We start from the raw sequence: 24,587 nt of genomic DNA, 5'->3' as shown, positions 1-24,587 counted from the left end.
AATGTTACCAAGAAACTAATTCCAAAATATATTTGTATACCATACAATTTGTGTTTTTGAAGTGTTATTTTATTTCACTAAAATTAATGCAATTCAACATTTGGGGCCTATTTTAAAAGTGTACCAAAACCAAATACTGTAACTATTTACTTCAATTGTCTGACCCCTGAACAATTCAAGCACAGGATCACTTGACTCAAAATCTATTAAAATCCCTGTCACAGATTTCTGTATCGGAAAGTGCGGTGAAAAATGTTGTCATGGGTCACATAAGAATGAGTATCAAATAATGTTAATATGCGTCACTGTACGTGAACCATAAGGGGCTAAATTACTGAGTGCAGGCTCTGGTGGAAGCAGAGAATTGTAAACAAAAATATTTCATGAAAATCTGTGGAATATATATCTTGGTTAACAAATTTTTTGGGGATTGGTAATGAAATAATACCTATGTTTTAAGTAGTTAACTAATATTTAAATATTAAATTTGAAGATTGTTTTCTGTGTGCTTATATATACGCCCAAATTTTGATATCAAAGCTTTAGAAAACAGAGTTTAAAAGAGGAAGTTTAAACTTCCAGTTTAGTGTTACTTGTATTCTATTGTTTGTTTTTTATTTGATCAGATATACTTACTCTAGAAATAAATCAAGACAGTAAATATTTATGGCATCAAAAACCCAAACAAACTAACACTAATCAATCTTGTCTTGTTCCCATAGGAGAGAAGATGCCAGTGGAGCAGACAAACCTCGCCCCTCACCTGGAGCAGATGTTGTTGTTGTTGCGTAGAGAGGAGGAGGAAGGGGGTGATGGGGGCATGTATGGGCCATGCCTTGAGTACCTCATACAGCATCGACTCCTTGACACACTCTTCTCCCTTGCGCGAACTGACGTAAGTCTACTGTGGTTTTTTACCATTTTGGGAATTATGCCTTTAGTGTTCTTGATTTTTTGCTTACAAATACTTTGAAATTGAGAATAAAAGCATGTTAACTTCAACTTATACAGCTGGATGGGAGATGCACTAAATTTTTGGGATTGAATTAAAAGAAAGAAAAGGAAACATTCTATTTTTGGAAATTTCTAGGGTGGGTCCCATTTTGAGATATATATATTCCCATTTGGAATGGGTCCCAATTACTGCCCTGGTTTTCATTTTGATAAAATGTCAATTTCCTTATGGGAGTAAATATTGGTAAAATGTGTTTGTCTATTAAAATGAAAGCTCAGTAATGCCACGCATTTACCACCAATTTCCCCCTACCTCTGATTCAAGTTGGGACGTTGTTGTTACTGGTATACAAATGTACACTAAGAACTGGTATAGCAGCTTACGCAGAAAAAGTGTTTGTGAATTAACTTACGGCCATACGCTGACTAAAATGCTGTTGACTATGGCGAAAAATCTAATGAAATAAACAAACTTCTTCTTTTAAGTAATATACTTATCATTGCTACACAGGAGTTTTGTTTAGAAGAGATGTCTTTTAAACAAAAAATTTCAATCACAAAAGCAGAAAGTGTCGTCGCTGATTAGCCTGTTCAGGCTTATCAGGAACCACTCTTTAAGCACATGCCTTAAGCCCTTTTTTCATTACTGAGGCTCATGTTATTTCCGTTCTGTTACAGTATCCAGCTGGCATGAAGCCCACAGTTCTCTCTTTCTTCACACGACTGCTGTCAAGGATACATCAGCCACTCCTGGCCCATGTGAACGTCTACAGGCCTGTTCAGGTGAGCTGGTCCATGTGAATGTCTACAGGCCTGTTCAGGTGAGCTGGTCCATGTGAATGTCTACAGGCCTGTTTAGGTAAGCGTGTCCCTGTTAATGTCTACAGGCCTGTTTATGTTAGCGTGTCCCTGTTAATGTCTACAGGCCTGTTCAGGTTAGCCTGCCCATGGGAATGACTACAGGCCTGTTGAGGTGAGCTGGTCCATTTGAATGTCTACAGGTGTGTTAAGGTGAGCTGACCCATGTGAATGTCTACAGGCCTTTTCAGGTTAGCTGGCCCATGTGAATGTCTACAGGCCTGTTCAGGTGAGCTGGCCCATGTGAATGTCTACAGGCCTGTTCAGGTTAGCTGGCCCATGTGAATGTCTACAGGCCTGTTCAAGTTAGCTGGCCCATGTGAATGTCTACAGGCCTGTTCAGGTTAGCTGGCCCATGTTAATGTCTAAGGGGAGCTGGCCTATGTGAATGTCTACAGGCCTGTTCAGATAAGCTTGTCCATGGGAATGTCTACAGGTATGTTTTAGTGAGCTGGTCCATGTTAATGTCTACAGGTCTGTTCAGGTAAGCTGGACCATGTAAATGTCTATAGGCCTGTTCAGGGGAGCTGGCCTATGTGAATCTCTACAGGCCTGTTCAGGTGAGCTGGTCCATTTTACTGTCAACAAGCCTGTTTAAGTGAGCTTGTCCATGTGAATGTCTACAGGCCTATTCAGGTGAGCTGGTCAATGGGAATGTCTACAGGCCTGTTCAGGTGAGCTGGTCCATGTGAATGTCTACAGGCCTATTCAGGTGAGCTGGTCCATGTGAATGTCTACAGGCCTGTTCAGGTGAGCTGGCCTATGTGAATGTCTACAGGCCTGTTCTGGTGAGCTGATCCGTGTGAATGTCTACACGACGTTCAGGTAAGCTGGCCCATGTGAATGTGTAGAGGCCTTTTCAGGCCTGTTGTGGTATACTAGTAGTGCAATATAATATGATAATGTACTGGGATATCTGGGTGTTATGCATGTTCGTAAAGTGTCATCCCAGATTAGCCTGTGCAGTATGCACATGCTAACCAGGGATAACACTTTCCACCTGAACTGGATTAATGTTTAAAAAAGACTTCCTTTAAACAAAAAAATCCATAAAAGGCGGAAAGTGTCGTCCCTGATTTGCCAATGCCTGTGCATACTGCACTGGCTAATCTGGGACAACACTCAACGCACACATGCAATAAGCCCCATTTCCCCAGAGCAAGGCTGATATGCTATGTGAGATAAAATTAGATATTTTGTTGTATTTTTGCTTATCAAAATAACTTAATAGTACATATTGTGCTATATCACATCCCAGGTTATTTTGATATAAGGTGATATAATATCATACCCTGTTTCCCTCTCCAGAGGCTGATCAAGGCGTGTGGAGAGGTGAGGGCAGGCCCCACAGAGATTGAGGAGATCCAGTTCCTGTGCACCGTGTGTGCCAAGGTCAAGACTGACCCCTACCTCGTCAACTTCTTTCTAGAGGTATTGTGCTGGGCACATGTTCCCAAGACTGGGAACTAAGAATAATCTTAGAAAAATTGTTAATTTTGAGTCAAACCTGGCCACGTCTATCTACATCATTTTTCATGTAAAACATTTTCTTAAGAACATAAATACCAGTGGTAGCTTGTATATATTTAAACTCTGGACATATTTTTCTTGGTTCTAAGTCTATTATTTAATATTCTTAAGTCTATGAATGGGTAGATGAATACGGGCCCTTTTCTGGCATCAATTTTTTTTATTTCAACGGTAGTTGATTTAAATCTTTGACAAATATCTATGTTAAAAAAAGATATTTACCCTTAAAAACGGTTGTCAAAAATGGAAATCAATGTAATACTATGATATTAAGGTCAATTCTCATTTCCATAAAAAGTTTACATTGATGCTACTAACTTTAACTTTAACCTTAAGTTAAATTTGTTTTTAATGTCAAGAAACAGATAAATTGACCAAGAAGTGTTTTTTAACATTTTTTTCATGGACAATATGTGTGTGCTTGTCTTATTATATATGTTGTTGATATATGGTGTTGGTTGTCAAAAAATGCTGTCACATGGATTGTCTAACCTGATGATTGTAAATGAGCTTGCCCTGGGAAGTTGCTTGTCACTATAATTCTGTAAGTGGTGAGACCATATTGATTAATACAGTGCTTGTTATAACAACACAATTCAATTGTTGACATAAAAGATGTACTGAATAAGGGTTGTCTATTTGACAATCAAGGAGGGTCACTGTTTATTTAACGATGTTAGAAAATGTCTGGGGCATGCTGCATAAAACTTTAATAGCAAGTTAAGCTTACATTTGTTATGGATTGATTCATTCATACTAATGGAAGCGACGTTGCAAGTTTAAACTTTCAAAAATTTATCCTACACCCTATGTTATTTTTATGCACCCCCAACACAAATTTTGGGGGGAGCATATAGTCGCTTTTTTTGTCTGTCCATCCGTCCGTGCACAATTTCTCAGCAACTAATGACCGGAATTCAATTAAACTTTATGGGAAGCTTCACTACCAAGAGGAGATGTGCATATTATCAGCCAGTTCTGGTCGGATGATTTTTCACAGAGTTATGGCCCTTTGAAATTTTCCATTAACTGTACATATAGTGCAATTCTTGTTCGGGCTATTTCTCAGCAACTAATGACTGGAATTCAATTAAACTTTATGGCAAGCTTCACTACCAAGAGGAGATGTGCACATTATAAGCGGGTTCTTGTCGGATGATTTTTCACAGAGTTATGGCCCTTTGAAATTTTCTATTAACTGTACTTATAGTGCAATTCTTGTCCGGGCTATTTCTCAGCAATTAATGACTGGAATTCAATGAAACTTTATGGGAAGCTTCACTACCAAGAGGAGATGTGCATATTATCAGCCGGTTCTGGTCGGATGATTTTTCACAGAGTTATGGCCCTTTGAAATTTTCCATTGTACATATACATGTAGTGCAATTCTTGTCCGAGCTATTTCTCAGCAACTTATCACGGGAATTCAATGAAACTTTATGGGAAGCTTCACTACCAACAGGAGATGTGTATATTATCAGCTGGTTATGGTCGGATGATTTTTCACAGAGATATGGCCCTTTGAAATTTTCTATAAACTGTACATATAGTGCAATTCTTGTCTGGGCTATTTCTCCCCAACTACTGACTGGACTTCAATGAAGCTTTATGGGAAGCGTAACTACCTTGAGGAGATGCGCATGTTATTAGTGGGTTCTGGTTAGATGATTTATTTAGAGAGTTATGGCCCTTTAAAAATTTTAAGTTGCTAAACCATCCATCGTATTATTTTGTCCAAAGTTATGCCCCTTAAGACGTTTCCTTTTATTATGCTCCCCCAAAATTTATTTTGGGGGGAGCATATAGTTGCCGCTTCGTCTGTCTGTCCGTGCAAAATTTTTGTCCGGGCTATCTCTCAAAAACTAATGACCGGAATTCAATGAAACTTTATCGGAAGCTTTACTACGAAGAGGAGATGTGCATATTATCAGCAGGTTCTGGTCGGATGATTTTTCACAGAGTTATGGCCCTTTGAAATTTTCCATTAACTGTACATACAGTGCAATTCTTGTCCGGGCTATTTCTCAGCAACTAATGACCAGAATTCAATGAAACTTTATGGGAAGCTTCACTACCAAGAGGAGATGTGCATATTATCAGCCGCTTCTCGTCGAATGATTTTTCACAGAGTTATGGCCCTTTGAATTTTTCCATTTTACATATAGTGCAATTCTTTTCTGGGCTATTTCTCAGCAACTAATGACTGGAATTCAATGAAACTTTATGGCAAGCTTCACTACCAAGAGGAGATGTGCACATTATAAGCGGGTTCTGGTCGGATGATTTTTCACAGAGTTATGGCCCTTTGAAATTTTCTATTAACTGTACTTATAGTGCAATTCTTGTCCGGGCTATTTCTCAGCAATTAATGACTGGAATTCAATGAAACTTTATGGGAAGCTTCACTACCAAGAGGAGATGTGCATATTATCAGCCGGTTCTGGTCGGATGATTTTTCACAGAGTTATGGCCCTTTGAAATTTTCCATTGTACATATACATGTAGTGCAATTCTTGTCCGAGCTATTTCTCAGCAACTTATCACGGGAATTCAATGAAACTTTATGGGAAGCTTCACTACCAACAGGAGATGTGTATATTATCAGCTGGTTATGGTCGGATGATTTTTCACAGAGATATGGCCCTTTGAAATTTTCTATAAACTGTACATATAGTGCAATTCTTGTCCGGGCTATTTCTCCCCAACTACTGACTGGACTTCAATGAAGCTTTATGGGAAGCGTAACTACCTTGAGGAGATGCGCATGTTATTAGTGGGTTCTGGTTAGATGATTTATTTAGAGAGTTATGGCCCTTTAAAATTTTTAAGTTGCTAAACCATCCATCGTATTATTTTGTCCAAAGTTATGCCCCTCAAGACGTTTCCTTTTATTATGCTCCCGCAAAATTTATTTTGGGGGGAGCATATAGTCGCCGCTTCGTCTGTCCGTCCGTGCAAAATTTTTGTCCGGGCTATCTCTCAGAAACTAATGACCGGAATTCAATGAAACTTTATCGGAAGCTTTACTACAAGGAGGAGATGTGCATATTATCAGCAGGTTCTGGTCGGATGATTTTTCACAGAGTTATGGCCCTTTGAAATTTTCCATTAACTGTACATATAGTGCAATTCTTATTCAGGCTATTTCTCAGCAACTAATGACCAGAATTCAATGAAACTTTATGGGAAGCTTCACTACCAAGAGGAGATGTGCATATTATCAGCGGTTTCTGGTCGGATGATTTTTCACAGAGTTATGGCCCTTTGAAATTTTCCATTAACTGTACTTACAGTGCAATTCTTGTCCGGGCTATTTCTCAGCAACTAATGACTGGAATTCAATGAAACTTTATGGGAAGCTTCACTACCAAGAGGAGATGTGCATATTATCAGCCGCTTCTCGTCGGATGATTTTTCACAGAGTTATGGCCCTTTGAATTTTTCCATTTTACATATAGTGCAATTCTTTTCCGGGCTATTTCTCAGCAACTAATGACTGGAATTCAATGAAACTTTATGGGAAGCTTCACTACCAAGAGGAGATGTGCATATTATCAGCCAAGTTTTTGTCGGATGATTTTTCACAGAGTTATGGCCCTTTGAAATTTTCTATAAACTGTACATATAGTGCAAATCTTGTCCGAGCTATTTCTCAGCAACTTACTACGGGAATTCAATGAAACTTTATGGGAAGCTTCACTACCAACAGGAGATGTGCATTTTATCAGCCGGTTATGGTCGAATGATTTTTCACAGAGTTATGGCCCTTTGAAATTTTCTATAAACTGTACATATAGTGCAATTCTTGTCCGGGCTATTTCTCCCCAACTACTGACTGGATTTCAATGAAGCTTATGGGAAGCTTAACTAACTTGAGGAGATGCGCATGTTATTTGTGGGTTCTGGTTAGATGATTTATTTAGAGAGTTATGGCCCTTTGAAATTTTTAAGTTGCTAAACCATCCATCGTATTATTTTGTCCAAAGTTATGCCCTCAAGACGTTTCCTTTTATCTGAATATATAGTGCAATATTGTGACAAAAAAATCTTTAGGGAGCATCACCCGTCTCTGACGGTTTCTTGTCTGAATATATAGTGCAATTTTGTGACAAAAAAAAACTTTGGGGAGCATCACCCATCTCAGACGGTTTCTTGTTTATTCTGTTAAGGATTATTGTATATCAATCTTTTTTGTAGTTTTTTTAAATCACAAGTTAACAAAATCTAATGTGTTTCAGCCTTTTTATTTTATGCTTTCCGGTGGTTTATAGAGAAATATCAGTGAAATAAAACTGGTATTTCACTGTTCTAAACAGTGAAATATAACAGTGAAAAATATCGATATTTTTCACTGTTTTACTATGAAATTACGTCAATTTATCAAGGAAATGACGTCATAAATCCAGCGAAATTATCCAGTTACACTCTTTTACAATGTAAATAAACGGTGAAAAAGCATATAATAAAAAGAAAATTTGTTGGATTCAATGGAATATCGATTTTAATTCACTCGTGCTAATAAAAAAACAAACTTTATATGATCACTAAAATCAATATTCCATCGAATCCAACAAATATCCTCTATATATTTTTTAGCAAACAGGCTTGACTTCAAAGCTTTACAGTCATGTAGAGCATGTCAACCCTTTGGAAACCTAGTTGATGTTTTTTTCTCCAGCTTATTAACCAGAGCTTCCTTTAATGACCGGATGTTTTATGCCCCCAGTAGGGTGGCATATAGCAGTTGAACTGTCCGTCAGTCAATGTGTCTGTCCGTCCGTCCGAAAAAAAACTTTAACATTGGCCATAACTTTTTAAATATTGAAAATAGCACCTTGATATTTGGCATGCATGTGTATCTCATGGAGCTGCACATTTTGAGTGGTAAAATTTCAAGGTGAACATCATCCTTCAAGGTCTAGGGTCGAAAAAAAAAGTCAAGGGAAGTAATAAGCTTTAAATGGACATAGTTATCTGACCTGCCCATGTGTATATTTTTGTTAAATAAATCAAAGCAGCGCAGTAGGCGGCATTGTGTTTCTGACAAACATATTGTGGTAAAAGGTCAAGGTCATCCTTTACGGTATACAGTAAAAAATACAGATTTAAGGGAAGTAATAAGCTTTAAAAAATGAGAAAATTATTCAATATTGAACATAGCCACTTTATATATTTGGCATGCATGTGTATCTCATGGAGCTGCACATTTTGAGTGGTGAATCTACAGTCACGGTAGTGGCTTTTAATTATTTGCTACTAAAAATAGACATTTGTTACAGACAATTATTTTCAAGGGAAGTAATTTATATAATTATAAATCTCATATTATATATTTTCTTACCAAGAATTGAAGTTCTTTTCACAGTTACTGTACAGATTTATTATTTTGATTATTTATAACCCAAATGATTAATTTGTCAAAGTTTTTTTTTAAATGATATAATTATAATTTCTTTGATGTTCATTACATACCTGTGGACTTATGTCCATAGATACATGATCAACTCTGGCTATTTTATTTTATGAATTTTATGAAAAAGAAAAAAAAAAAATTTATGAATTTTATGAAAAAGAAAAAAAAAAAAAACTCTGGCTATGAGTTTTATGAAAAAGAAAAAAAAAATCAACTCTGGCTATGATCTCTTTTAAACCACAGGCCTTGGTTGTCAGTGATGTCTGACATGGTCATAATTGACTGTGAGACCCTCCCCACCCCTCCCACCCCCCCATTGGATTGGACAAAATTCAAGGGAAGTAATAACCTTTAAAGGAAGATTTCTATACCTGCCAAATGATAAATAGAAATTTTATTTCAATGCAGCGCAGTAGGGGGCATTGTGTTTCTGACAAACACATCCTTGTTCCTAGTATTTTTTAGCAGGGCTTTCTATAATTACTGATAAGCCGTTCCTTCCATGGTCCCTTCCAGGCTCCCAAAGCCCCTTCAGGGACTGATCTGCCCAAGTCCCACCCTGTCACACAGGAGCCTCCCTCGGACAACAAGTTACACCAGGACTTCCATCTGGTGAAGACACTGCTGAACCTGTCACATAGCGAGGTAACCAGGCTGGGCTCCTTAAACCTTTACCACTTAGATAAGTCTTTTTAGGTATCTGTAGTCCCTTCACTTAGATACGTCTTTTTAGGTATCTGTAGTCCCATAGAAAGTTAAATTTAATTTAAGACCTTTCTAACTAGATTCAAGTTTTTAAGGCTTCATCTTCAAACCTTAGATACTAATGAGTCGCAAACAACATAAAACCTGAACAGACTGTGGGTTACTCGCAGGCTGGTCTGGTTTTATTCTGGTTGCAAAAGCCATTTTCACTTTGTTTCTATGGTAGGAAGGGGTTAAAGCCCCAGTCCAAAAATTTGTATACAAGTTTAGGTGTAATTAAATCTTTTTTTTGTCTAACACACATCATGTTTGGATCTTTTAAGTGTCTTCAAAGATAATCCTGCGCAGTCAGCTTTTATGGATTTGTTGTAAAGAGGAAATTTATTCAAAATGAAAATTTAATTTAGGCATGAAGTGTTGTCCCTGATGAGCCTTTGGGGACTACATGAGACAACATTTTTCTCTCATGCAGTTAGCCCTGTTTTGCCAAAAAGCATCAGAATAATTTTAAATGTCCAGCATTGGTGTCCTGTGTCATAGCATACATCATGCTAGGATCGCTCAAGTTCCAGTCCACGTTTTGGTTATTATGAATCACACAGTTTTAAACATGGTAGTAAACTGAGTATGTATACTATGTTTATGTAAGTGTATGACATTTGAAACAAACATTACATTAAAAATAGTGTTTTTTATTGGAGTATTATATTGGCTAATGTACAATGTTTATTGAAATGTTTTAAATTTGAATAAAAAATATTATAGGGTCTAGTGAACTTGTTTTTTGTGTGTGTGGGGCTTTATTAATCACTAGTTTTAGTTACTGATAGCGCGCCGCCTTGTTGCCCTTTCGAATCAAACATGTTTAAAATGAAAACAAATTAGCGGATGGTATTCATCACTAGTGTTGATCATTAATTATAGCCTTGTTCCCACAGGACAGCCGGGTTGCAGTGAAGGCGTGTGAAGGCCTGATGCTGTGTGCCAGCCTACCAGACCCAGTGGCTGCGCACTGCCTTGTCAACCGCACAGGCTTCTGTGAGGATCTGACCTCCCGCCTCGTGGACACGTATCGCAGGCTACCGGCGGAGATTAACCCACTGGATCTTGAACATGTACAGGCTAAATGGGGGTAGGGTTGTGCATAAGAATTGAAAAAAAATATTGGATTAATGAGTTTCCTTTCCAAAGATAAATAAAGTTCATGTTTATGGTAAAAAAAAAATCTCAATTTCTTATAAAAATATTTTTTAGGAACACTCGATACAATTTCAGTATATGCTTTTAAGTTAATACATGCTTAGGATACATGCTATGTCTTTCCAACATAATAAAGGAAATATTATTGATCAATAAGATATAAAATTAGTAACTAGGAATACCTAGTAACACTTATTTTTTTCATATTTAATCCATCAATCAGACATCTTTTCAACGAATACCCCCCCCCCCCCCCAAAAAAATCAAAAAATCAAAATGAGTACTTTAAATGTATTTGGCTAACATGTAAGTTAAAATTTTCTTTAGTAAATGTTTACCAGAATTTTATTGTTCTCAGACCAAATTGTACATAAATTGTAAAAAAACAACAACAAAATGTGTTATAGAATTGACTAATTGAGATAATTCAACAACTATTTGAAGAAATAATTATAAAATTGCAAGATATGTGGGTTGCTGATTCAAAAGAAATGACTGAAACTTGTATTTATATACATTGCACATGGTTTTAGGCTTGTATTCTTCTGTAACGTAGATACATAGTTGCTACCTGTCTTTTTTCAGTTTCAGTACATTTGTCAAACATACGCGCAGTATTCTTTGAAAACTGGGCTTAAATCATGTGCATTAAATGTTGTTCCAGATTAGCCTGGGCAACCACACAAGCTAATCAGTGACGATACTTTCCACTTTAAATGAATTTTTCATTTAAAGGACGTTTCTTCTAAATAAAATTCAGTTAAGGCGGAAAGTGTTGTCCCTGATGAGCCTGTGCAGAATGCTACGGCAAATCTTGGACTTCACTTTAGGCACTTGCATTGAGACCTGTTTTCTGAGAACAAGGCTCTTACAAAAACTGCTTATTACAGCCTGGAGGTCGTCACACGAAGTGAAGATGAACAAACATTCGCTGGGAAACGTCAGTTGGTCTCGTTCCTATCGTGGCTCGACTACTGTGACCAACTTGCATCGGTCGCCAACCCAATTGTGTCTGAAGCTTTGGCCAGAAACATTCATCAGCAGTTTCTGGTTCCCCACTTCCAGGCAGACCTTCTACAGATGTGGGTACTTCCTGTTTGGTTTTTTTTGTACCATTTTGGGACTGTGGTTTGGGCCCTGTTAATTGGGTAAAGGTAGCTTTGAAACTAAAATTGGGAAATTTATGGTACTGTGAAACCATTTATTTTCGACAGCACAAAATTTCGTCATTTTTATAAAAATGACGATTTCGTCAGCACTTAAATTCGCCGATTTCTGATTTTGAATTTTAAAAAAATGCGTCAGTCAATATCCGATTTGTGTGTAATACATATTCGCGATCAATCGCAGTTGCGAAAAATCGTGGTACGAATGCGGGAACACACTTGAGAATCACTGCAGGAGGTGGGGCCTGTTTGTCAACTGCCAATTAACTAGTCTTTTGTTATCAAGGGACAGTTATGGACCCTCTTAATGTATGCCATTCACACGTTCATTGTCTGACACGTGGGATCGAATAACCGTTAACGAGTGTTTGTAACAACGAAGCCAATTGCCAATTAGTCTTATTCTATTATTATAATACAGTAATAATATAATAGTTGGTATGATTTTTATTAAAATGCTGTCAATACCGTTTTAAAACTGTTTGTGTTATACGAAAGAGGTTCCAGATTGTTAAGTGTTTTTTTTTTCAAATAAAATGCTTTTTTATTCTGATATCAACATTAAAATTATAAACTCTATGTGTGTGTTTGTTCTTAAAAAGTAAACTACCGGTATATAAATCAATAATGTAAATAATTTAAAAATAAATAAATTGATACATATAAAATAGTAATAAGTGTGGTTAAACGCAATCAATCAAACAACAAACAGCAATTAAAATATTCTTTATTAATTTGTGATAAATACGCATGTTGATCACACATCGTCATCTTTTCATTTGGTTTATTGTCTTTCATCGACATTCGCTGCGTGATGGCTAATATGCAACAACCCTGAAAAACATTATGCACCTAATAGGTAATAAAGTTATAAACAATTAGCGCTAATTCATTACCATTCTACATAAACAAAGTCAACGCATTCGATACAGCTGTACTGCACACGCGTTTTAAAGAAGTGTAACGTGTCAGTTAAGTACCTTGTGTAATCTACATCCCTTTGTGTCAAAACCGGATTAATCTTGATTACGAAACAGCAGTGAATGTGTGCATGGATTATGTTGGAATTTAATGCCTCATGTCTACGGTAAAGTTTTAAAATATTGTTCAACTTAGTGTTTGTTTTTGTTCAAACATAGAGCATGATTGTTCGTTAGGATCTTAAATTCGCCGATCGGTCGACTGACAAAATTTATGAAAATTAATGCCTGACGATTAATAATGGTTTCACAGTAATTTTTAATTGGGAATTGGGCTGAAATTTATCCCCAAATTTGAACCCAAAAAACCCACTGCTTCTTGGTGTTTTGAGTTGTATAGTTTCGTTTTTGAGATAAGTTGTATATTTTCCAAGCCATTTCACTGAGGCACAGATGCACAGACCCGTTCTCTATGTGAATGTGATGGTGAGGCTAATTGTCAGTGATATAAAATGTAATTGTTACTTGTTAAACTACATGTACAATATCAAGATCAACAGCACTTCAGATTTGGCCATTTTTATGCCCCGAAGGTGGGCATATAGTAATCGCATGCCTGACCATCTGTCTGTCTGTCTGTGTGTCTGTCTGTTCGTCTTTGCGTTTAGGTTTCGAAAAATGCTCATTACTTCTATGTCGCTTCAGATGTAACCTTCATATTTGGTCTGCATGTTTATATGGACAAGGCCTAGGTTTCGAAAAAGCTTTTTTTGGGGGCATATGTCATCCTATGGTGACAGCTCTGTTAACATTCTAGAATAGATATCACTTTTTGGACTTGCTCATCATAAAAACTGCTTAGAATATAAAACAATTGCGTTGCCATAGATATCAGGATTGATTTGTGAAAGATTGTGGTATGTGCAAAAAAACATGGCTGACGGTTATTATACCCCCATTACTGGTAATGGGGGCTATATATGAGTCACTTTGTCGGTCTGTCTGTCGGTCCGTCGGTCGGTCTGTCTGTCTGTCCCGAAATTTCATCCGATCTTCACCAAACTTGGTCACAAGTTGTATCTAGATGATGTCTAGGTCAAGTTTGAATATGGAACATGACAGGTCGAAAACTAGGTCACGGGGTCACTTAGTGTGTTTTAAACCGAAAGTTTGTCCGCACCATAACTATGTCATTTATCATTAGATTTTAAAATGACTCGGTACATTTGTTCACCATCATGGGACGGTGTGTCGTATGAAAAAAGTACGTTGATATCTCCAAGGTCAAGGTCACACTTGGGGTTTAAAGGTCAAAAGCTTGTCTGGGCCATAACTTTGTAATTTATTGTGAGATTTTAAAACCTTTTGGTAAATTTGTTCACCATCAGTGGACGGTATGTCGCGCGAAAGAATTACATCGATATCTCCAAGGTCAAGGTCACACTTTGAGTTCAACGATCATAAATTAGCTTGTCGGGGCCATAACTATGTCATTCATTGTAAGATTTTAAAATTATTTGGCACATTTGTTCACCATAATTGGACGGTGTGTTGCGCGAAAGAATTACGTCCATATCTCCAAGGTCAAGGTCACACTTAAAGTTCAAAGGTCAAAACTGGCCATAAATGAGATTATCCGGGCCATAACAATGTCGTTCATTGTGATATTTAAAAATCATTTGGCACATTTGTTCACCATCATGGGATGGTGTGTCGCGCGAAAAAATTACGTTGATATCTCCAAGGTCTAGGTCACACTTTGAGTTCAAAAGTAAAGTATGGCCATAAATGAGCTTGTCCGGGCCATAACTATGTCTTTCATTGTGAGATTTTAAAATCATTTGGCACATTTGTTCACCATCATTGGACGGTGTGTCGCGCGAAAGAATTACGTGATGTATCCAAGGTCAAGGTCACACTTTGAGTTCAAAGGTCAAAAATGGCCATAAATGAGCATGTCCGGCACCTTAACTATGCCATTTATTGTGAGATTTTTAAATCATTTGGCTCTTTTGTTCACTATCATTGGACGGTGTGTCGCGCGAAAGAATTAGGTAGATATCTTCAAGGTCAAGGTCACACTTTTAGTTCAAAGGTCAAAAATGGCAATAAATGATCTTGTCTGGACCATAACTATGTCATTCATTGTGAGATTTTAAAATGACTCTCTACATTAATTTTGTTCACAGTCATTGGACGGCGTGTGACTGTGTCATGGGTAAGAATTCAAGATTTTAAAGGTCAAAATGGCTGTATATAATAATGGCATAACAATTCTAAAAAATTGCCATAAATTACATTCTCTTGTTTTGTGAAGACAGCATGCAAAATAGTCTGTGTCAATGCGGCACGTGGGGGTATACGTCACGTCTGTTACAAAGCTCTAGTTGCAGCATTTTTCCTGAGAATTATATTGTAAAACTTTGTGGACACTTCTTGCTCAGAACAGTTAAGTTCCTTTGGGGTCTCAGGTGAGGGTCTTAGGGTCTTTGGCCCTCTTCTATAGTTGAGTAAATGTGTAATCATATGCAATTGACGAGATTACAGGGACGAGAAACAAGTCCATTGAGAAACATACCAGTGAACATAGTCATTGTAATTATTGCAATTAAGAAACAATAATTTAATTATTTATCACTGTGTAAATAGAAGTAAAACGTTTGAGTAAGGATGTTAATTAAAATTAAAGTTATCAGAGGGTAAGAATGAATCTGATAAGATAGTCAGATGACTGAATAACTACTGTTCAATTCTTAGGCCAACTCTGATCATTTAGACCATACTAAAAAAGTGGCTTAATACAATATCAAAATAGAGTAAAAATGCTCGGGGGAATTTAAAGTGGTGGCATAAGACAAAGGTCTCTTAAATCAAGTGGTCGCATCCACAAGATTGACTGTATATGATGTCGAAAATTTGCTTTTTTTGTCTGTTTTTTAAAACGTTTGTCCTGCAATAGTTGTAATGCCTGTTTGTACAGGTCAGAGAGTGGCTGTATCACTGCAACTGCCTACATGACCCGATGTCTGCGTACTGTCTGCTCTCCAAGACTGCTCTCAGGTACATATACTTCTATACATTAGAGTCTTGCTCTGGGAAAATGGGGCTTAATGCTTGTGTGTAAAATGTCTTCCCAGACTAGCCTGTGTAATGCACACAGGCTCATTGGGGGTGACACTTTACGAATAGACTGGCTTTTTGCGTAGGAGTGACTTCTTTTAAAAGAATAATTCCATTTTTTTTTAAACAGAAAACCATCATACCTGTTTAGCCTATGTGCACTTCACAGGCTACACTGAGTTGACACATGAGTGCAACAGTATTAAGACTCGCCTAATGTGACTTAATGGAAATGTTGTCACTTTGTACCTTGTTCCTGCATAAATACCTCTAAATTGACAACTCAATTTTGTATAGTAGTATACATGCTTTATATTTATATTTTCTTTCTTTACCTTGATTTTAAAAGAATAGTATGCTATATGTTGGTTGAGTCGTGGGTAATTTTCATAAAGTGGTTACACCACAAATATTTTATAAATTTATGAGTATGATTCATTATAAACATAATTATTAACCTTTGATCTTTATATTTGTTGCTTTTTCCCAAATGTTTATCGTCAGTAATAATAATAAATAATCGATTGTCTTGATAGTGTCAAACTGCCATCTTGAAAATGTTATCTTGTTGAGTCATGTATTCTGATTGGCTATTCCAATTTTAAGATTTGCATATCTATAAATAGCCTTAAAACTGACATTGAAGAGGAGAGTAACTTCTTGCGAAAAAATGTCAACAGACAATGTAGTATGGAAAATAATCATAAATAAACGATTTTGTTTTACTTAGAACACTATATGAACAATTTATAAAAGAGGAAATATTTTATTAGAGCTCTGATGAATTACAATAATGACCTTTTTTTGTCGCATTTTTGATAAAAAAATGATGGTGACCTGGTCAAAAACTTTTTTCCTACCTAATGCATAATTTTGGAACTATTTATCATGTAACTTCACGCGATCTCTGTAACCACGACTCAACAAGAACCCACGACTCAACCAGAAACTACCATATATGACATCAGAACTGTGATGGGAATTCTCGCTTTTTAACCCTTGACTAGAAAACTTTGCATAAACCTTGCATAGGTTCTCTAGATTAGTATAGGCAATCATGCTACATTTTCTTGCTCTATAAGCAATGATATAATATAAAACTGCTTCCGTGAACATTCATGACATGAAAGTCTGGGTCTTTATCTCGGGTCTGCCCACCTAGGCTTTATAGACATTTCTTTGGCCATGTATGCTTATTACTATCTATCAGCTTATTTGAGCCGTTTTCTGGGAACTCCTTACAGGCTAATCAGGGACAACACCTTCGGCCTTGACTGGATTATCTTTAAAAAGAGTCTTCTTTTAAAGGAAAAATGCCATAAAGCGGAAAGTGTTATCCCTGATAAGTCTTCTGCGCAGGCTAATCTGGGATGACAGTTTATGCTCATGCATTAATGCAAGGTCTTGCAGAGTGGGGCTCATATACACAAACTTGCAGAGCTGGTGCTGTTTCTACTGGGGGACACCAGGAAGCCTGAAGCACCGGATGACCCCGGGGACTCATTGAGGGCCCGACTCATACAACGCTGTTCTGGCCTGTCAGAGGAGGTGAGCGTGTAACAAATGACTTGAATGGGTTTGTAATTAGTATGAAACACACTTTTGAAATTTACAAAAAATACAATTAACTCTTTACCACTTACATACGTATTTTGACATGTTTGTAGTCCCTTAGAAAGGTAAATTTATGTAGATTCAAGGCTTTAGATCCAACCCTCAGATACTGATGAGCAGCAAACAGCATAAAACCTGAACAGACTGAGTTACTAGCAGGCTGTTCTGGTTTATGATGTTTGCACATAGCCATTTTCAGTTGCCTCTGAGTGGGAATGGGTTAGACCAGATGAAAGATTAAGATAAAGATTAAGAATCCAGTCCCTTGTTATACCCATCAAGTAGCTGTACATGAAACACTCTGTCTATGAAATTCATAATACCATATAAAATGCTTTGTATGTATTTATGTATGTATGTATGTAATATTCTACGTATGTATGTAATATTATACAGAGAAAATAAAATGTTGCACTGAAGACAAAAAAGTGATTGTAACAAATGAGCCTTGTTCTGGAAATGGATTAAATGCGTTAAGTGATGTCACAGATTAGCCTGCGCAGTCTGAATAGGCTATTCAAGGAGGATACTTTCCACCCAAACCAGATTTTTGCTGACAAGATACTTCCTTTAAACGAAAAATACCTGCAAAGCGGAGAGTGTCATCACTGGTTAGCTGTGCAGTCTGCACATGCTAATCTAGGACAACACTGTATTATGCCCCGTTTTCCAATTGTGCAACTCGTATAAAAGCATATTTTTATCAATACACCAGTTTCTGTATGTATTTTTCAGATTGCGCTGATCACTTTACAACTGTTTGACACCCTACTACAAAAAGATGATGAGCACATCCTCCACAATCTTGTCTTGCGCAATCTAGAACACAGACAGTACATTGACCTCTTGGCAAAGAGAAAATCTTATGAACTCGAGTGCAATACCGATGCATGTGTACATCCTTCATACAATAACCCTTCAAAGACTGATGGAGTTAACACAAATACAGTAGAAGTTAAAGATGGTAAAATTAATGTGGAATCGAATACTGTGAACCAAATTTGCAAAGAGGAAAGTTCTAAAAATGGCTCAGGAATAACAAAAGACAAAAGGGAGGTTATCAGTGAGTCTTTGCCAGAAATCTCAGGTCGCCAAAGTGATAATGCTGAAAGTGAGAAAGAATCTGACAGTTCAACATCCAGTAAAGTAGAGTCGTGTGAGATTGAGGCTAAGGATCCAGAGGTGGTGATCTCTGAAGGTTGTAAGGATGCTGGTGACTCTGCTGAGGGCAAACACAAGCAAACCAGCAAAGGAGAATCTAAAGATGTGCAATGTAAACCAGATGATAATGGTGCCGGTTCAGAGACAGGTCAGAATTGACTGCATATACAACCACTGGATTTGTTTAATTGTATGTTAAAAATATTGCATGTATTATCAATTAATCAGTTTTATCAAAAATGGTTGATGTTGTAAATTGCCAATAGCCAATTGCACGAGCACAAACATAAAAAAATTGTGATTAACTGAAAGGTTAATAAGTGGTGCCTTATGTATAAGTATAAAATAGTCATCTTATTAAATAGTTAAAATATTCTGGGTCCAAATTTCCAGATAAAGAATGCTTAAATTAAATCATGTTAGTTCAAAGTTAATTGAAGTAATAGACAATACACCATTTTATTTGTGTCATTAAATAATCCAAATTAAATTCACTTTTTTGTTGTTGGAATATTACACATTTCAAGATACATGTATGTATATAAAATGATTTAAGGTTACATTACATGTATCTATTTAGTGATCAAACATAGTTTTTGTGTTTTCTTTTACAGAATTCTCCCCCATGTCTACTCCTCAACATTTACAGACAGAGGTACATAAGGTTGTAAACTGGTAAGCACAAGAACATTCCTATTTAGACTCACATGTTGACTCTGTATTCATCTATTGCAATTTCATGTTAAACTCACAAATATTGACCATTATCATGATGCAAGAAAGTGAGCCGCGTCATGCAAAAAGTCATGCAAAAATGTGTTGTATACTGTCAGGTCAGGAACTACCCTGTTGGCTCATGAGATAAAAAGATCTTGGGTGACATTATATCAGAAAGGGTAGCTTTTGATCAGACTGCTTTTGATGTGCCACCCATTTTTAGCTCGGCTGTTTTTGGTGAAAACCCAAGGTATTGTCATAGCCAGTTCGTCGTGTCGGTCGTTGTCCGCCATCCGCGTCGTGCTAAAACCTTGACATTTTGTCAAGGTTTTGAACATTGGCTCTTAAATCAAAGTGCTTCAACCTACAACTTTGAAACTTCATATGAAGCTGCACCTTGATTAGTTTTACATGCCACACCCATCTTTGGGTCAAAGGTCAAGGTTACTGTGACCTCTTAAAAAAAAAAAAATCTGACAAGCTTTCATTTTATTCAAAACTGCACCCGCAGCCGAGCGTGGCACCTGTTATGCGGTGCTCTTGTTGTATTATGCAGCTGATAAAAAATACCATCATGATGAATATTTTTATTGCCATATTAGAATCAATTATATCAAAATATTTATATAAAATATTGTTATTTTATCATCTAATTTGTGAAACACATGCATTAACAAAATAGAGTATAGTATATATAATATATATTTCAAACAATTCAAACAAATAATTTATAATTTATAGTTTATTGCAAGTTTTAAGTTAAAGCTTTTGAGCTGTGCACTTCTTTCTAAATTGCTTATTCTTACCTGATTGCTCGTTTCTGATTGCTTTCACAGGGAAGAAAATCATTTTTATAAAAAATGCACATTAATAAAATGTTTTTAGTCTAATCACAGCATTGTAAATACTAGTTCTCATTTCTATTTAAAATTCAGTTGTTCATGAATCCTGAAAGAATCTAAATTGTTTTCATTATCATTGTTAATTGACCAATGAACAACGACCTTTCATGCTAATGTATGGTTTTGTTCTTATGAGCCTTGCTCTGGGAAAACCGGTTTTAATACATGTGGGTTCAGTGTCGTCCCAGATTAGCCTCTGCAGTGTTTATGTTATTTTAGCTCTGCTGTTTTCGGAGAAAACACGAGGTATTGTCATTGCCAGCTCATTGTGTCATCCGCCGTCAGCTGTCCGCCGTAGGCGTCATGCTAAAACCTTAACATTGGCTCTAAAATCAAAGTGCTTCCACCTACAACTTTGATACTTCATATGTAGATGCACCTTGATGAGTTCTACACGCCACACCCAGTTTTGGGTCACTAGGTCAAAGATCAAGGTCACTGACCTCTAAAAAAAAATAATAAAAAATCATTCTGACAAGCTTTCGCAGCCGAGCGTTGGCACCCGTTATGAGGTGCTTTTGTTTGTTTAAAGGTTGTCTCAAATAGCCCAAATCCAGTTGAGACGGAAAGTGTCATCCCATATAAGCCTGTGTGGACTGCAATTGCTAATCTAAGATGACAATTTACGTTCTTGCATCATGCCCATTTTTTCTTACAATTAAGCTCTTTTGCATAAGAGCTCTTGATCATCATACCCCTGCAGTGGGGGTGAGGGGGTAAAATGGAGTCACAGTGCAGGTCAGGTTGTTGATTGCTTGGCCCTATCAAATATTATAAGTTGGTGAAGCGAATTGCTTCAACACTTCTCCAGTTATTAAATTGAAACTGAAAATAGATCATGAGGTGTTTTATGTGCCAGACTTTTTTATGCCCAGTAATCAACTCATTCCTGAGTTAATTACCCTGAAGATAGCTGAAAAAGTGGTTTGGTGGTGTAAGTCACATTTGCAACGAAGCTAAAGCTGTTAATTGCATGGTAAAAAAAAGATAAATAAAAAAAGTGAGCCTTGCTCTGGAAAAACAGGGTTTAATGCGCATAAGATGTTGTCACAGATTAGCCTGTTAAGAATGCACAGGCTAAGCTGGAAAGACACTTTCCATTTTTATGGTATTTTGTGTTTAAAGTGGTCTCTTCTTAGTGATAATCCAGTTTAGTCATAGTGTTGTCCCTTATTAGCTTCTGTAGACCGCACAAGCTAATCTGGTACAACACTTCATGCATTTTGCCCTGTTTCCAAGAACTTTGATCATAAAAGAAAAGAAAATCTCTATGGTTCGTCCACAGTTTCCTGACGCTCCTACCGGAGGACCTGAAATCCAGCAACCAAACATCTGACAGTGGCTATGACATGTACCTCAAGGATGCCCATAAACAGGTGACTGTCATTTAATATGCAACAATACGTGTTTAGGCTCATCTTGCATTTTTGTCCCCTTCCGGTTTGACCGGAGGGGACTTAAGGTTTGCGATCTGTGTGTCCGTCAGTCCGTGAGTCTGTCACACTTGTCTGGATCCTGCGATAACTTTGAAAGTTCTTAATATTTGTTCATGAAACTTGAAGCATGGATAGATGGCAATATGGACATCATGCACGTCATTTCATTTTGTTCCTACGTCAAAAATTCTCGTTGCTATGGCTACAAATATATAAACAAAATCTGACAATGGTGGAGCCGGTAGGGGACATATATTGCTTTCCAATAGTCTTGTTCTCACTATTCTGCAGTGTCATTCAAAGTCTAGTTTTCATCAGAAAAAACTACGTTGAAAAAAAAATATCCATAAAACTGGAAAGTGTCGTCCTTAATGAGCCTGTTTGGACAGCCCAGGCCAATTTGGGATGACGCTTTACACACATACGTTATGCGTGGTTTTTCCAAATCGGAGCTAAAATATAGACATATTAGTTTAAACAAAGTCTGGACATTCTAGTTTAAACAAAATCATGACACCTTGTAAATAAACCATTTTATAAGTTAATTCTGAATTTTTGTAACCAAGCTGTCATATTCTCTAGTTCTCCAGCCTGGTAGATGCATGTAAGAGTGGGGGCTACGCGACTGCACAATCAGGTAACAAGTCTGAGCCCGTCCCACAGTTCTATGAAGGGGCCTTTCTGCGAATGGTTCTAGACAGGCTCTCACATCTGCTCGATCAAGTACGTATGAGCCTAGTTCTTGGAAAACTGGGCAAAAGCTTTAAAAATACCAAATCAGGTCTCAAGTCCCAGCCTCTGAAAACAGTCCTGCCATCCCATACAAGATGATGTAAATTGAGTTGTGTTCTGAGAAAACTGGGCATAATGCATGTGCGTAAAGTGTCGTCCCAGATTAGCCTGTGCAATCCACACAGGCTAATCAGGGACGACACTTTCCGCTTTTATGACATTTTTTGTTTAAATGAAGTCTCTTCTTAGCAAAAATCCAATTTAGTTGGAAATGTGTCGTCCCTGATTAGCCTGTGCAGACTGCACAGGCTAATATGGGCCGACACTTTACGCACATGCATTATGTCCAGTTTTCTCAGAACAATGCTCATTTATGTTTACACCCTCCTGTACAGTGTGAGCCTTGTTATGGGTAACATGGGCTTAATTCGTGTGAATTAACTGTCACCCCAGATTAGCCTGTGCTGTCTTCACGGGCTTATCAGGGACCACCTTTTCCTCTTTTATATAATTTTGTGTATAAAGGAAGTCTCTACTTAGCAAAAAATCCGGTTTAGGTGGAAAGTGTCGACTCTGAGGAGCCTGTTTGGACAAGTTTTCTCAAAATAAGGTGCATACTGTCCAGGGGGTAAAAACTGATTTTCATTATGGTGTACAGAGTGGCAGGATTTTTTTTAGAGGTTGTGACTTTTGACCTGGTGTTGTATTTTTTAAGCTTGATAAGATAAGCATTCATAAAGATTCTTATGGGAAAATTCTTATGGGAACATAAACTTCAGTTGCTTCTGGTGAAAATTTGAGTTAAAATTTACATTCTTAATTCATAGATTTCTGTTAACAAAATGGTACAAAAAATATTGATTAAAACATTTAAAAGCATGTCTAAAGACCAGAATAATAAATAGCAGGCGACATGTAGGACATTACTGGTAGACTTTATTTGTGACTGCTTTTATTTTTACTTAAGTTTTCAAAAAATATAAATGATAACACCTTTGTTTTGACAGAGCTACCCGATCAATCTCCAACTGACGTCAGTGGTATCCAAGCTGGCTCTGGTTCCCCACCCTTGCCTACATGAGTTTCTACTGGAACCATACCTGCCACTGAGACAGGGAACCAGAAACCTTCACACAGTCTTCAAGAAGGTACATAAGTTGTTAGTTTTGAAAATATGTATTTATAGAATATTATTTATACTTATTATTAAATAATATTTCAATTGCATGGAAAGCCTTAGTATTGTTGAAACGCTTTCGAGTCCATTTCCTGGGTAAAAACAGTACTTGATGTAGATTGGGTATATCTAAAGAAATCTTTTATAGTGGGGAGCAAACTCTTGACCCCCCAGTTGCTAGGTGGACACCATATCCATCATGCAATTGCATTAAATTACTTGTTAAAGAGAAATAATTTCAAAAGAACAGATTTTTAACCAGGTTTTCCGAAGGAAAAAACTGGTTATTAGATTGGCGAATGCTGGCGGGCGGACGGAACAAGCTTGTGTCCGCTCTCTATTTCAAGTTTTTTTCATCCGATCTTCAACAAACTTGGTCAGAAGTTGTATCTAGATGATGTCTAGGTCAAGTTTGAATATGGGTCATGCCGGGTCAAAAACTAGGTCATGGGGTCACTTAGTGCGTTTTTTAACATTCAGCATGGTGTCCGCTCTCTAATTCAAGTAGTTTTCATCCGTTCTTCACCAAACTTGGTCAGAAGTTTTATCTAGATGATCTTAAGGCCGAGTTCGAACATGGGCCTTGCCGGGTCAAAAACTAGGTCACGGGGTCACTTGATGCGTTTTAAACATTCAGAATGATGTCCGCTCTCTTATTGAAGTAGTTTACTTCTGATCTTCACCAAACTTGGTCACAAGTTTTATCTAGATGATCTTAAGGCCAAGTTCGAACATGGGCCTTGCTTGGTCAAAAACTAGGTCACGGGGTCACTTAGTGCGTTTTAAACATTGAGAATGGTTTCCGCTCTCTAATTCAAATACTTTTCATCCGATCTTCACCAAACTTTGTCACAAGTTTTATCTAGATGATCTTAAGGCCAAGTTCAAACTGTGATGAACAATCAGTAGCAATGCACATTTTGAGTTGAAGTTGTTTTCCTTTATCAGACTTTTTTTTATTGAAAACCTGGTTGTGTGACAA

General features: G+C 37.1%; 1 protein-coding gene across 3 annotated transcripts in view; it reads left to right on the top strand.

Annotated features, from left to right (window-relative positions):
• The window catches only part of LOC127841506 (FHF complex subunit HOOK interacting protein 2A-like), a 57,571-nt gene that overhangs the window by 22,965 nt on the left and 10,019 nt on the right, over positions 1–24,587 (top strand). For all 3 annotated transcript variants that reach the window (XM_052370378.1, XM_052370375.1, XM_052370376.1), the window contains exons 3-15: positions 723–895; positions 1,633–1,737; positions 3,121–3,243; positions 9,272–9,400; positions 10,399–10,592; positions 11,551–11,742; positions 15,727–15,806; positions 17,305–17,414; positions 18,216–18,789; positions 19,256–19,316; positions 21,546–21,636; positions 22,279–22,419; positions 23,436–23,576. In XM_052370378.1, coding sequence (XP_052226338.1) covers positions 723–895; positions 1,633–1,737; positions 3,121–3,243; positions 9,272–9,400; positions 10,399–10,592; positions 11,551–11,742; positions 15,727–15,806; positions 17,305–17,414; positions 18,216–18,789; positions 19,256–19,316; positions 21,546–21,636; positions 22,279–22,419; positions 23,436–23,576 — 2,114 coding nt within the window. The remainder of the gene's footprint in view (positions 1–722; positions 896–1,632; positions 1,738–3,120; positions 3,244–9,271; positions 9,401–10,398; positions 10,593–11,550; positions 11,743–15,726; positions 15,807–17,304; positions 17,415–18,215; positions 18,790–19,255; positions 19,317–21,545; positions 21,637–22,278; positions 22,420–23,435; positions 23,577–24,587) is intronic.

Source organism: Dreissena polymorpha, chromosome 8 (genome assembly GCF_020536995.1).
Source record: "Dreissena polymorpha isolate Duluth1 chromosome 8, UMN_Dpol_1.0, whole genome shotgun sequence".
In the NCBI taxonomy this organism is placed as follows: domain Eukaryota; kingdom Metazoa; phylum Mollusca; class Bivalvia; order Myida; family Dreissenidae; genus Dreissena; species Dreissena polymorpha.
Note: the sequence above shows the minus strand (reverse complement) of the source record. Positions and strands in the feature narration are given on the sequence as shown.